The sequence below is a fragment of the Pipistrellus kuhlii genome, unplaced genomic scaffold (assembly GCF_014108245.1).
Source record: "Pipistrellus kuhlii isolate mPipKuh1 unplaced genomic scaffold, mPipKuh1.p scaffold_m20_p_9, whole genome shotgun sequence".
NCBI classification, from domain to species: domain Eukaryota; kingdom Metazoa; phylum Chordata; class Mammalia; order Chiroptera; family Vespertilionidae; genus Pipistrellus; species Pipistrellus kuhlii.
Window position 1 is genome coordinate 885,138 of NW_023425595.1, and position 12,860 is coordinate 897,997.

General features: G+C 58.0%; 1 protein-coding gene across 1 annotated transcript in view; it reads right to left on the reverse strand.

Annotated features, from left to right (window-relative positions):
* Nucleotides 1-6,818: 6,818 nt before the first annotated feature.
* LTO1 (LTO1 maturation factor of ABCE1) overlaps nt 6,819-12,860 on the reverse strand; it is a 35,217-nt gene continuing 29,175 nt past the window's right edge. The window contains exon 4 of the mRNA XM_045577456.1: nt 6,819-7,056. Within this exon, the coding sequence (XP_045433412.1) occupies nt 6,834-7,056 (223 nt within the window). The 3' untranslated portion in view covers nt 6,819-6,833. The remainder of the gene's footprint in view (nt 7,057-12,860) is intronic.

Genomic DNA, 12,860 nt, shown 5'->3' on the forward strand with positions numbered 1-12,860 from the left:
GCCTTCCCCGTTGCCCCAGCTGGGTCTTCCTCACTTCCTTCCTCCTGAGAGCCCTCCCTCACACGTCGTGTGGACCAGACCCTCTCCTCAGGCTCTGCACCCAGGACGCCTGACCCCAGACGGGGCCCTTTTAGATCTGGCTCTGCTAACAGGGGAGAGAGACATCCTTCTACTCTGTCAGGGGCTGAATGGCCTCTTCACGTGTCCGTGCGCTGGAGTCCTAGCCCCAGCCCCACAGTGTGGCTGTGTTTGGAGGCAGGGTCAGGACAGAGGTCATCCGGGTTAAATGCGGTCAGGAGGGTGGGTCCTCGTCCCACGTAACTGGGGAGATGAGGACACACACGGGGAAGACGGTGTGGGGACACAGGGAGAAGATGGCCGGCGAGCCCTGCAGACACCCTGACCTTGAACTTCCAGCCTCCAGGACGGGGACAGTCCCGGTCGGTCTGCTGCTCAGCCCAGGGTCCGCGCCGGCGGAGAGCAGACTCGCCCACCCACGCTGTCTATCCTTCTGCACCCCGCTGTCCCCCCAGGTTCCCTTGGGACAGAAGAAGGTCCTCATCCGGAACATTCTCGTGCCTCCCTTAATATCTATGGCATTCCCACCATCACTTCCCACGGGAGGGTTCCCTTTTTGATGTGCATTCCGCACGGGGACCTCGGAATTCCCAGCCTCTGTGGGCACGCTGAGAGCACGGGCCGGGATTAAGTTCCTCGGCGCCCCCTGGCAGGCCACCTCCCCCTTCCCCAGCAGACTCAGGTCAGGGGCAGCCCAGATGCTATTGCAGACTGGCACGGCGGCACAGGACGCGATCCTGGCCGGGCCTCCAACGCCGGCTCCATTCCGGTGGCCCTGGGGACGGCTCCGGGAACTTCAATTTCTCCGCCTACAGCTGAGCCTTCCGGGGAAGTCGCTGACTGCACACACTTAGCGCCAAAAGGTTACAGCGAAACCGGGCACCAAGGCGGTCTCGGTTCCCAGCGGCAGAGGCCCCCTACCCTGCGGGGCCGGCGTGCCCTGAGATCCACCCCCCACCCCCGGCGAGGCTGCTGGGGGTCCCCTCACCCACAGGTCAATTGTCCGATAGCGCCGGCCGGAGCTATCTGCCCGCCAGACAGCCTATCTGCGCGGCGGCCCCGGCGGCCGTCCTCCAAGATGCCTGCGTTTTCTTCCTCGCTGAAATGGATCTTTTGAGAGTCAGTCAAGAGGAAAGAATGTGGAAGGATGGCGTGCGGTGGGTGCTGCGGTGAATGGGGCCCTTGATGATCCGGGGAACGCTACAGGCGGGACCCGCTCTCCCTGCACACGTCCTTCGTGTCCTATAAGTCTGGCTGTCAGAGGAGCTGCCCGTTTGTTTTCTCCAAGAAGGTGGGGTGGGGGGGGGCCCGGGCATCCACCGCGGCCCTCCCCATTGTGGAGGGCGCGGGTTTGAAGGCAGTGAGAGTGCAGGGTTCTCCGGCCCCCGCGGCCCCCGCGCCCTGAGAATCCCAAGCGCTGCTTTGCATAAGCTGCCTGTCGGGCAGAAGGGAAATGCAAATACCGTCGGGTGGATTAGGGCGGCCCGGCCCTCGCCTGCTGGACAATGGACTTCTCGCCAGACCCAACATCGGCGACAGCCAGGTTGCCTTTTTAAAAGGACTTTTGTGCATTTTTTCCCCCCTCCTCTCCCTCGTAGGACTTAGGAGTCCCGTAAAAGACATCAAAAGTGTTCGGTGCGGATACTCAGAAGAAACGAGACTTTTTTTTTTTTCCTTTTTTTTCCTTTTCCTCCAGTGTGGCCGCCTTTGTAATAACAGTCTTCTCATGTGCCGGGCACTTATGTAACCTAAGATGGAACGACATTTTACAGCCTCCTGGCAGCAGGACGGGGACCGAGCGGCGTACCTGGGGCTCCGGGTGTCAGGGGGTGAGGGGGGGTCTGTTTGGGGCCATGGGAAAGGGGCTCCTTGGGACCCACCTCCTGTTTGGGGCTCTTTCCATACAACGACTTTTCCTAAAGGCATGTAAAAAAAAAAAAAAAGAAAAGAAAAATACCTTGGTTCACGGTGATGAGAGAACGCGGTAGCTCCGTGGTCTCAGAGACCAGCCAAGGATTTGCCCAAGAATCCCTTAAGTAAATGGTTTCTGAGCAGATGTGTTTACATGCCTGTGTCCCTCTCTGATTTTGGAGACATTAAAACGAGCCGGGCACGCAGGGGCTGGAAGCAGCGGAGCCCGAACCCCGGGCTCTTAACCGAGCGAGTCGGCTCGTCCTAATGGGCCTCGGATGACCCTGCTACGAAATGGGTCTAATTACACCCACCGCGGCGGCCGTTTTGAAGTTTAATTAACGCCTGAAAATGTTTTCGCGATCCTCGGGCGAGTGCAGACCGCAAGCACAGAGGGTTATTACGGGCCCGATGGGCTGCCTTCCTTCCCGCAATCAAGTGCTGGGGCTCCGTCTGAACTTTGTCCCTCCCAGCGACAGCGGTTCCCGGGAGGTCCCTCTGTCCCCCGCACCTGCCTCCCCGCCCACGTGCGCTCTCTGCCGTCTGCGGGCCCCAGCCCCGGGTCCTCAGCCCCAGCCCGCTCCTGAGCTGCCCCCTTCCCAGGGAAGGAAAAGCACAGCGTTGCCATCTGCTCTGGACGCATGTCTATTTCTCCATCGTCACCCGTATCATTTGGGGGCGGCTGGGGTAGCCACCCCGCCCGGCTCAGGTTGCCCCATGTCACCATGGTCTTTCTTAGGGAGCAGCCAGGGAGAGGCTGGGCCGTGCCCTCTGCCCCATCCTGCCCCATCGTCTCCTGGTCTTCTCTCCCGTGATAACAAAGCCGCCGGACTTGACTGCTGGCAGCTGACGTGTCTCTAATCCAGGGGTGAGGCAGGCGGGCCGTTCTGCGTGGCCTCTTGATCTGCCGTCGTGGAGACCTGGCTGGGTTTTCTGCCCAGATCGTGGGCCCCGGGCACGGAAAGCAGGCGGAGGCTCCTGTGTGGTCCGAAGCTTGGGCCGGCGGGGGACCTGGGGCTGCTGGGTAATCCCGCTAAGCCATTTTCTCAGGGGTATTATGTGAAACGGAATAATTTTCATCTCCAGCCGCTGAATGGGCGGGAAGGAACGTGACGCTGCTCACCTCCCTCGTGTGGTCGCGGGCTGTCCCTCCGGCCTGGGTCCCGTCACCCCCGACGGTCACTCGATTCCCTCCTTTGTCGCACTCGGAGCTCCACACAGACGCCCCGCGATCCCGTCCCCCTGCCCGCCATCACCCACCATCTCTCGCCTATTCCACGGCGCAGGGATAGGGAGTGGACTGTGTCGGGTCCATTGCTGTTCCCCTGCCCTGTGATGCTGCCTCGCGCATCCTGAGAAGGAGAAACGGCGCCAGCGTTCTGGCCTCCGCTCCGGGGCCCCGGGCACACGTTCCGGAACCTTCCTCTGGAGAGGGGGGCGGTCCGTGCCGCCGTGGTCCGTCCCGGCCACCCTCCCCGGGATGGAGCCAGCCCCCGGTGCTGTCCTAGCACAGCCAGATCGCGGTGTGAGTGCCAGCGCATGCCCACAGGAGCCCTCAGCGAAGCCGAGGCAGGACGGCGAGGTGGGCAGCGTGCACCTGCCGCGGGGCGTGCGGGGGCGCGACCCCGACAGTGTCACTCCCGCTCCCGGCCTTGGCTCTTGACTCTGTGACTCCCTGCCTTTGGGGTCACGGCCCCAGAGAATGGCCTTTGTGTGGGTGCATTCGCCACGCGGGGCGAACGGAAGGAAGGAAGGAGGGTCCCCAGTTCTGCCAGGTGTCCCCCCTCCGCTGGGTCCCTCAGCCTGGCTGCTCCTGCTGATGGGGGTGCAGACAGAGTCCCGGTCCCCGCTGGCCACTGTGTCCCCCAGCTGTGAGCCGAGTTCTTGGTCCAGGCGCGTGGCCGCTTCTGTGAGGACGCAGAGCCCTGGGCAGTGTCCCTCCCGGAGCAGAAGGGGTCCCATGGGATCGCTCGTCACCAAGTAGGGGGCTGGTGGCCCCAGGCGTGGGCCCTAGCCAAGGTCCCTGGTGTGTCTGCTGCTGAGAGGCTGGGCACCCCCATGACAAAGACTGGCTGCCCCCGCCCCCAGGACCTGGGCGCTGAGAGCCTGCCTGGGGGACAGGCCGTCCGGTGGCATCGAAGGCCCAGCGCTCTCTGCCTCCCCTGCAGGGGCAGCCCCTGCTCTCCAGGCTAACGCTGGCCCAAGTCCATTCCTCCAGGCTCCTCTCCCATCAGCCCAGCTGTCTGCTCCCGTCCAGGAGCCGGAACCTCTCACTCCGGGACGTCTCCCTCCCGGGCAGGTGGGTGGCCGGGATGCTGCCTGGGACCCCGCCCCGCGGCCAGGCCCGCTCCTCACTCGGCAGACCTCGGAAACAGTCTAGGGAGCCGGCGTGATCCAGGTCTCAGGCCGGCGTGATCTGCGGGTTGGCGTGACTCTGGTCCCTGCAGGGGGTCTTGCTGGCCGCCCTCTCCTTGAACTCACCTCTCTACCTTCCTCCCGGGGACTCTTCCCCTCCTGTAGGTTCCAACTGTGCTTGACGGGACACCCCCACACCCCCAAACCGGACCGTCCTCTCCTCTCTCTTGATCGTTTTCCATTGTTTTGTGACGATTGTGTAGGAGTCCAGGTCCCACCGGCTGGAAGCCGGTACCGCCCAGCCCAGCCCAGGATGCAGGAAGGTGCAGGAAGTGGCTCTCAGGTGAGCCCCTGGCTCAGGTGCCGGGGACTGTGGCCCAGGGCCCGGGACAGACAGGAGAGGGGCCGGGAGCATCAGGAGGGTCCTGAGTGGGGCAGGAGAGGCACAGACACCCCCACACACACACCCCGCCCCTCTGAGGTCTCAGGCTGGAAGGACAGGGTCCCAAGGATGGACCTACCTTTGAAATCTTCAAAGCTCCGAAAGCCGTAAGACAAAAAGGAAGCTTGGAACACCCATGCTCTCCTCTCCGCCACACACCCTTCAATCAATGTAACACCGTCTCCCCCACACACACCCCCACACACCCCCACACACCCCGGCAGGGTGAGGGCCCTGCAGGCTGGCTGGCTGCGAGTGGAAACTCTGCTGAGGCGGGGTGCCGCGGTCTGCTGACCAAACCGAGCCCTTCTGCAAATTGGCAGGTGGAATTTGCCCTGTGAAGATAAAAGGCTTGATTTGGGGGTTTGAAGGGTTGGTTAGATGTTTTTATTAAGTGCAAAAACAAGAAGGCGGGAGGTGGGGTGGGGGGAGAGAAAAATTGACTTAATAAAAATTTTACTGAATTAACTCAGAAACAATGGTAGTGTTTGAAAGTAACCACTTCCATTGAGGTTTTTTATAACAGATTTTACAAGCTGTTTCTTTTCCTTTATTTATTTATTTATTTATTTATTTTTCTGTTTTAAAACTTGCTCTGTGAGGAGCCTTCTAAATTGCTGTTCACCACATAATTTTCAATTCCTGAACCATGATTTCCCTGCACTGGGAGAGGGGGAGACGGGGCGGGGGAGGGGGCGGGACACACACATCTCCCCATTCACAGACGGCGGGCAGGCCATCCATCCATTGAAGGACAGCTTCCACAACGTTCTGTGGGGTTCATCAGTCATGTCTGCAGAAGCCGCACTCCCACGGTGCTGGGGCCTCGGGTGGGAGACCTGGTGCTGTTCACCCTTCTAATTATAATACCCAGGGGCCACCTCCTGTCTCCTAACCCAAAAAACGTGTGGAGGTGGAGTGAGAAAAGCCCCATTTGTGGCGATGAGGTGTTTGAGACCAAAGCAGAGTCATGCACTGAATGTGTGTGTGTCCCCAAATGCCTGTGTTCAAGGATAGCCCCCGTGGTGGGTATTAGGGGCCTGAGGGAGATGAGGAGGCCCTGGGGGTGGGGCCACCTGCCTGGACCAGAAAGACAGACAGAGCCAGGTGCTGGGGGGAGGGTCCGGACAGACGTGGAAGGTCTCCTCGGAAGGACCTGCTGACACTTGGGCCTGCGGCTTGAGGGGACCAGGCCAGTGAAGGATGGCTGCAAGGTTCCGGGCTTCCACCGCCAGGATGGGGGGCCCGCAGGTGAGGCGGGGGTGAAGGAAGGCGGGGAGGAAGTCGGGAGTCGAGGACACCTTTGGGGTTTTTCAAAAACATTAAGCCTGGACATGAGCTGGTGGCCAGGCAGATGCCACCCAGCAGCACCATAAATGAGAGTGGGACTGGCTGGACAGACCAGCCTGGGAGTGGCCAGCGTCCAGCTGGCATCCACAGCCCTGAGCGGGGATGGGCATTGCCGGGACAAGGATGAGATCCGAGGATGGTCCAGGGAAGTGTCGGTGAGCATCATCCCTGTCGCACAGCGAGACGCTCGGGGATGGGAGGGAGGCCGTCTGACTTTGGCCCATCGGGGTCCAGCGAGCTGTCCCCACTGGTCACGTGGAAGTGGAGCTCCTTCCGGCCACGCCAGGGATGGCACAGGGACTTCTGCCACCGCCAACTCCCCTCCTCCGTCCCCCACCCTGGCGTTCGGGGGCCACCCCTCAGAGGGTGCTGTGCGGGCCCAGGGCACGGGTCTTTCCCATTTTCAAAATGCCCGCGTAGCCTGCTGGGTCCGGCCTCCGATGCAAACCTGAGCCTCCCCTGGCGCTGGAGCAGGTCCTCACTTTGCTAAAACCATGACATTAACCCTCCCATGGGATCCAGAAGCCCTTTCCCACCCAGGGACCTGCCTGCCCTCCTCAAGGAGGACGGCCCTCATTCCTGCGGGTCCCTTCAGCATGGGCAGACTCGGGCCATCATGCATTAGCCTTCCCCACACGCTGTCCACCTGCCCGCACTGTGGGAAAGTCGGTCCTTCGGGGAATAATCACTCCTCCATTCAGAAAACGAGTGTAAGTCTATGAGACGGGGTGCACGGTGGGGGGAAGGAGCACGTAGACTTTTGAGTCCCACCGGAAAGAAGAGGAAAACCATCTGGGTGAGCTTCGACCAGAGACACGGGCCAGGCACCGAGCACAGGGGGACGCGCTGCAAAGTGCAGCCACGCCCGGCGTTGGCCACCAGCAATGCTCACCTGCCCGTGAGAGCGTGGGTGTCCACACCTTACACACGAAAATTAAAAACACTTTTAAACTTGTACACAAACGCCGAGAAAATTCTGGAAAGACCGACAAAGCTATGTGACCACTGCCAGCTGGTAAGGATGTGGCAGGGTTGGGTTGTTCCTGTGTTTGCTCATTTTTATTTCCCAGGATAAATGTGAATTATGTATCTGAGGAGAAAACACACTCCCCCCCCCCCTGATTTATTTTAACAAGCTAGAAGAAAATAGAATAACCTTTTCCCCATCTGTGGGAAGGAAACACATTCTGACTAAAGACATGGAAACATCTCCTTGGAGGAGCTCGAGGATGTTAAAAAAAAAAAAAAAAGAAAATTAAACCTGTCACGCGGGTGATAGAATACAGAAAGAGCAACGGCAACGGGCAAATGGGCGATAGATGCAAATACAAGCCAACTCCCCGTGCAGATGAGGAACTGCTATACAATATACAAGAGCCGCATCCAGTTTCAATTTCCTAAGCGATCAGAGAGGAAGAAGGAAATGCAATTGACACCCCAGAAAATTTGGGTAACAAATCATCGCACGGAAAAATGCAAAGCTTCTTCACTAGCAATTAAAGAAAGAATCACTAAATGATATGAGCAGTGCGTCCTCTCCTCCTCTCCCCGCCCAATCCAGCTGCAAAATAAGACCCTGGTGTAGGTGTGTTTGGGGGGGGGGGGGTAAAAAACAGTACTTTTCCACCTGGCTGGAGGGGCTGCCCCACAGTCTGGTTCTGTCTGGCAAGTTTTCTAACAGCCGTTTCGTTTTATGAAAGAGAAATAGACAACAGTTATCAATAGATGTGACATCAAAAGTGTTCTGTTTGCCAGCCAGCATGTTCCTATCCTGCAGGACTTCTCAGTGCCTTTGCAAGCGTGCCCTAGGAATCTCGCACGTACATAGTCTTTAGCCAACTCGTTTGACCTCGGAATCTTCTTTCCCGATAACTTTAGGAAGATCTCACAGAGCGCCAGGCGACTGGGAATCAGGCTGAGGTGAAGAGAAATATTCCCCGTGAAGCTGGCTATTTGTAAAACGAAAGCTGAACCCACCCGAGTGTCCCACAGCCTCGGAAAACGCGTCCAAGCGGCTGTGTTCCGTGAGAATCCCTTGGAGGCAGTCCCTCTAGGCCCGTGGTCGGCAAACTGCAGCTTGTGAGCCGCGTGCGGCTCTTTGGCCCCTTCAGCGTGGCTCTTCCACAAAATGCCACGGCCTGGGTGAGTCTATGTTGAAGAAGTGGCGTTAGAAGTTTAAGTTTACAAAATGTGGCTCTCCAAAGAAATTTCAAACGTTGTACCGTTGATACTTGGCTCTGTGGACTAATGAGCTTGCCGGCCACTGGGCTAGTCTGCGATGAGAAACGCAGGCTCTTGGGACTTCCTATTGCAGTCATGGAGCCCGTGGCTCCCCATTCGAGTGCCACTTCCTCAGGGGCCATGGCGCGGGGAGTCCCTGTTTCATTGAGAAAACCAACCGGCTGCGTTATCATCCCGCCCAGAGATGGTATCTGACATCACACGGCCGGCCGCCTGCAGCCTGCCGGGAAGGCATGCTGGGCTGGACGTTGGGTGTCGGTGACCGTCAGGAAGGGGGGGGCACGGGCCCGGCGGGTGGCAGCAGCTGCACTGGCCGGCCCTGCTCCACTCTCAGCTCCTCAGGGTCAGGACGTGGGCCCGGTGAACTTGTTCCTGTCTCATTCCGCCCCCCGTTCTGCTGGCTTACTGGACTGCCGAGCCCCAGTAAGCGTTCCTGTTTGAAAATGTCCAACCTTCTCCTGGCAGAGGAAGGGGAATGGGGTTCGCCCCACTTTGGTCACAGTGAGGGAGGAAAGGTTGAACCGAAGAAAAGGAAATAAAACCAGAGCATTGAAGGCGACATACACCGAGTGGCCAGATTATTATGATCTCTGAACGCATAATTATCTGGCCACTCAGTGTATCGTCTATATAATAAAAGGCCAATTATGCAAATTGTCCCCTCAATCAGGAGTTCAACCAGGAGGCAGGCCAGCCAACTGCTCGTGTCCCCTCACCCTGGCCAAGGCTGGCCAGACCTCACCCATGCACGAATTCATGCACCAGGCCTCTCATATGTGTATGTATAAATACACACACACACACACACACACACACACACACACACACACAGAGATTATTATGCATTCAGAGATCATAATAATCTGGCCATTCAGTGTAGACGCCAAAGGATGTCATATGTTCACAAGGACGATGGTGTGAATACAGTCCTGGGGACACTCGGGGACACAGAGAGGGTGGGGACCCACGGCTGTGCATATTGATTCTTCCTCCCATCCCTCCCACACCCCATCCAAGCATCTAACCCATCCTCCCAATTTTCCCACCACACCCACCCACACACACACACACATACAAAATCAGTCTGTCTTCTCAGTAGCCTGATCTTGGTGATTTGGGAAGCAAGAGAAATATAACAGAAAGACCCTCCTGCGACAAACCTCTGACCTGGAGTGGCCCGGCTCTCCAAGCCAAACACATGTCTTTTACACCTTCATCCCATTCATTCCTTCGTTCCTTGGCCCAGCGTGTCTGTGCGAAGGCCCTGCTGTGTGTCGGGCCCCCAGGTAAGGGTGCCTGCCCTCCTGCCTCCCAGGGCTCACAGTCTGGGACACGGACAGCCTCAAACACTGATGTCTGACAAAGTGACTCTGAGCCAGCGTGTGCACGTAGCAGGGATGGCGGGCAGGACGAGGACCCGTGCTTCCCAGGCTCCAGAGCCGGCCTGGGAGACAGCCTTCCCGCCCCACCTCGGGAGCCCAGCGCTCGCCGTGCCAGCTTTGGTGGCTGCCTGGGGGCCGGCTCAGCATCTGGTCACAAGTGGAGGTTTGTAAGTTTATCACATTAACTGCGCCTGATCCCCGAGTCCAAATTACAGGCCAAAGCCACAAAATGGTCTCCCAATCAGAGGCCTCTTACCAACCGCCCCCACAAACACCGATTCCCCTTAATCAGGGCGGTGGGAGGGGCCCGCGCACTCTCCACGGCAAACACGCTCATTTTTCCGATTTCTCGAGGTTCCTCAGCAGCCTCCCTCCGATTCCCCTGCTCATGCTCTTTTGAGGAGCTTTGGTGCCCCGAGACCACGATTTCAGGGCCCACAGGACAACTGACAAAGTGCCCAGCCTCTTCCGCCAAGGCTCCGAGGTCCGGCACACTGCACCGTGCGGGGAGCCGGGGGTCGGCCCCGTGTGTCCTCACCGACCCCCCTTCCCCTCGCATCCCGGCTCCGCATCAGGACTCCGGGCTTGTTCACCTAACCCCACGCACTCCCAGAGACAGGTCTTCCCTGGCATCTCCCTCCGGTGAGCTCTGGGCAGGCCAGGATGGGGGTGAGGGGACCAGGGCCCTTGGCTGAAGAGCAGGCTGACCCGGTGGAGGGCATCGGAGGTGGGGCGGGGATTGAGCATTGAGCTCCCAAACCACTAGGAGTGTGAGCGCCTTAGGTTCTAGCTCTGGGCTAGCTTCTCGAGGCTGGGACAGAGGAGACACACCCGAGGGCACAGGCTTCCCCTCCCCCACCCCGCAGCCTCCGCTCCACCCCAAGGCCCAGGCAAGTGAGGAGCCCTCTGCTCCCAGTGAGGCGGCCACTGGGGGCTCTGCAGGCCCAGACAGGGAGCCGGGGAGAGAGGACGTCAGGAGAAGGTCTAAGATGATTTTCGCTTGTCACGGGTACAGGTCAGAGCCCTGTTGCTGGGATACTGAAGGTGGAGGTGTATTCAGTGAAAGTCAGAGCTGACGCCCCTCCATGCCTGTGCCCAGGTCCCCAGTAGCCACCACTCTCCCCCATCGCCACAGCACGCTGACCCACACAAGCTAATTAGGACAATATGTCCATCCTGTCGAGTTTCTCAACTCACAGGGGAAAAAACACACACACATATCTTATGCAATTTCTAATTGTCTGTGGTTCCAGACATGAGACCTCCCTGCAGAAGGAATGAGAGAAAAGATCAAAGGAAAAAAAATAGCAGGAGGAGGAGGAAGAGAAGGGCAGGGCAGGGGGAGTGAAGTGGCTGAGAGGTCCTCATCAAAAGTGTCGGTCTGTCCTGGCCTCCTGGGTCCCAGAGAGTAAACCCCACAAGGTTCTCCCTCAGCTGGAGCACCCGCTAAAGCCGAACTCCCCCGCTTTGAAAGAGAAATGGAAGGTGCCATGCAAAAAAATACCGTTATTCTAGCAGGCAGAACTCAAGTGGGCATGACCCACGTGTCCACTGGCTGATGGACGGATACATAAAACGTGGTCCATTGGCACAGTAGAATATTACTCGGCCGTGAAAAAGAATGGACTGCGGACACCGTGCACAAAACACTGGAGGAACCCGGAAAACATTCTGCTAAGTGAAGAAGCCAGCCACAAAAGGCCCATGCTGTAGGGGTCCATTTAAATTCTTTTTTTTTAAAATATATTTTATTGATTTTGTACAGAGAGAAAGGGAGAGAGATAGAGAGCTAGAAACATCGATGAGAGAGAGTCATCGATCAGCTGCCTCCTGCATACCCCCTACTGGGGATATGCCTGCAACCAAGGTACATGCCCTTGACCGGAATCGAACCCGGGTCCCTTCAGTCCCCAAGCCGATGCTCTATCCATTGAGCCAAACCGGTTTCGGCTGTAGGGGTCCATTTAAATGAAGGGTCCAAAGCAGGTACACCCACAGAGACAGATTGCCGGTGGGGGGGTGGGATTCTTTGGAATGATGAAAATCTTCTAAAATTGATAACGGAGGTGGTTGCACAGCTTTGTACTCACACCCTGACTTGTGCACTTTCAATGCATGAACTTCATCGTGTATAAATTATATCCCAACACAGCTGTGTTTTCTTTCTAAAGGTGAACCCTGCAATTTCTAGGTGCTTTGTAATCTGCCTCCCCCCCCCCCCCCGCCCCCGTGTTTTAGAATGAGACAGCCAGAAGGCCTCCCGGCTCTGTGGGCCTCCATTTCCCCATCTGTGAAATGGGAACCCGGTGGCTGTCCTCGGGCCGCTGGGAAGATGAGTCAGGTACCACCTGGGAAGATGCTGTGCAGGCTGGAGGTCTCCGAAAGCAGGGTCACGTGATCGCCCCCATCAGCATCACTGCTGGTCTCTGCCCTGAGCAGCCCCGGGGGGACCAAGGGGGTGCACGTCTAACTTTCTTTTCTCCCCCTGCCTGCCTCGCCTGCCAGCCTCCTGGCCTTTTGACCTCCCCCCACTGAGCCTGGAACTCTTACCTTCCTCACTTCCTTATCTTTCATCTCCTCTTTCCAAACAGCCTCTATTACCCTGAAACTTGCCTGGGAATTCGTTAGTGGGTGGATTCTGAGCTCGGCCTAATCAGCCAGGAACCAAAGGGCAGGAGAAGGAGTGGGTGAGGCCCCGGAGGGGGCCCCCCGGCTGGAAGAGCCCAGCTTCATCTCCCCAAGCGCTGCGCCCCGGGGCTCCCCACCCTGCTCTCTGCCCTCCATGCCCCTGAGGCCTCCTCCTCGCAGCTGTCAATGGGCCTGCGAAGTGACAGGAGGGACCCTGAGACCGCTGTTGTTCAAGAAGCACACAGGAGCCGAAACCGGTTTGGCTCAGTGGACAGAGCGTCAGCCTGTGGACTGAAAGGTCCCGGGTTCGATTCAGGTCAAGGGCATGTACCTTGATTGCGGGCACATCCCCAGTGGGGGGTGTGCAAGAGGCAGCTGATCGATGATTCTCTCTCATCAATGTTTCTGTTTACCCCTCTCTCTTCCTCTCTGTAAAAAAATCAATAAAATATATTTTTATAAAAGAAGAAGAA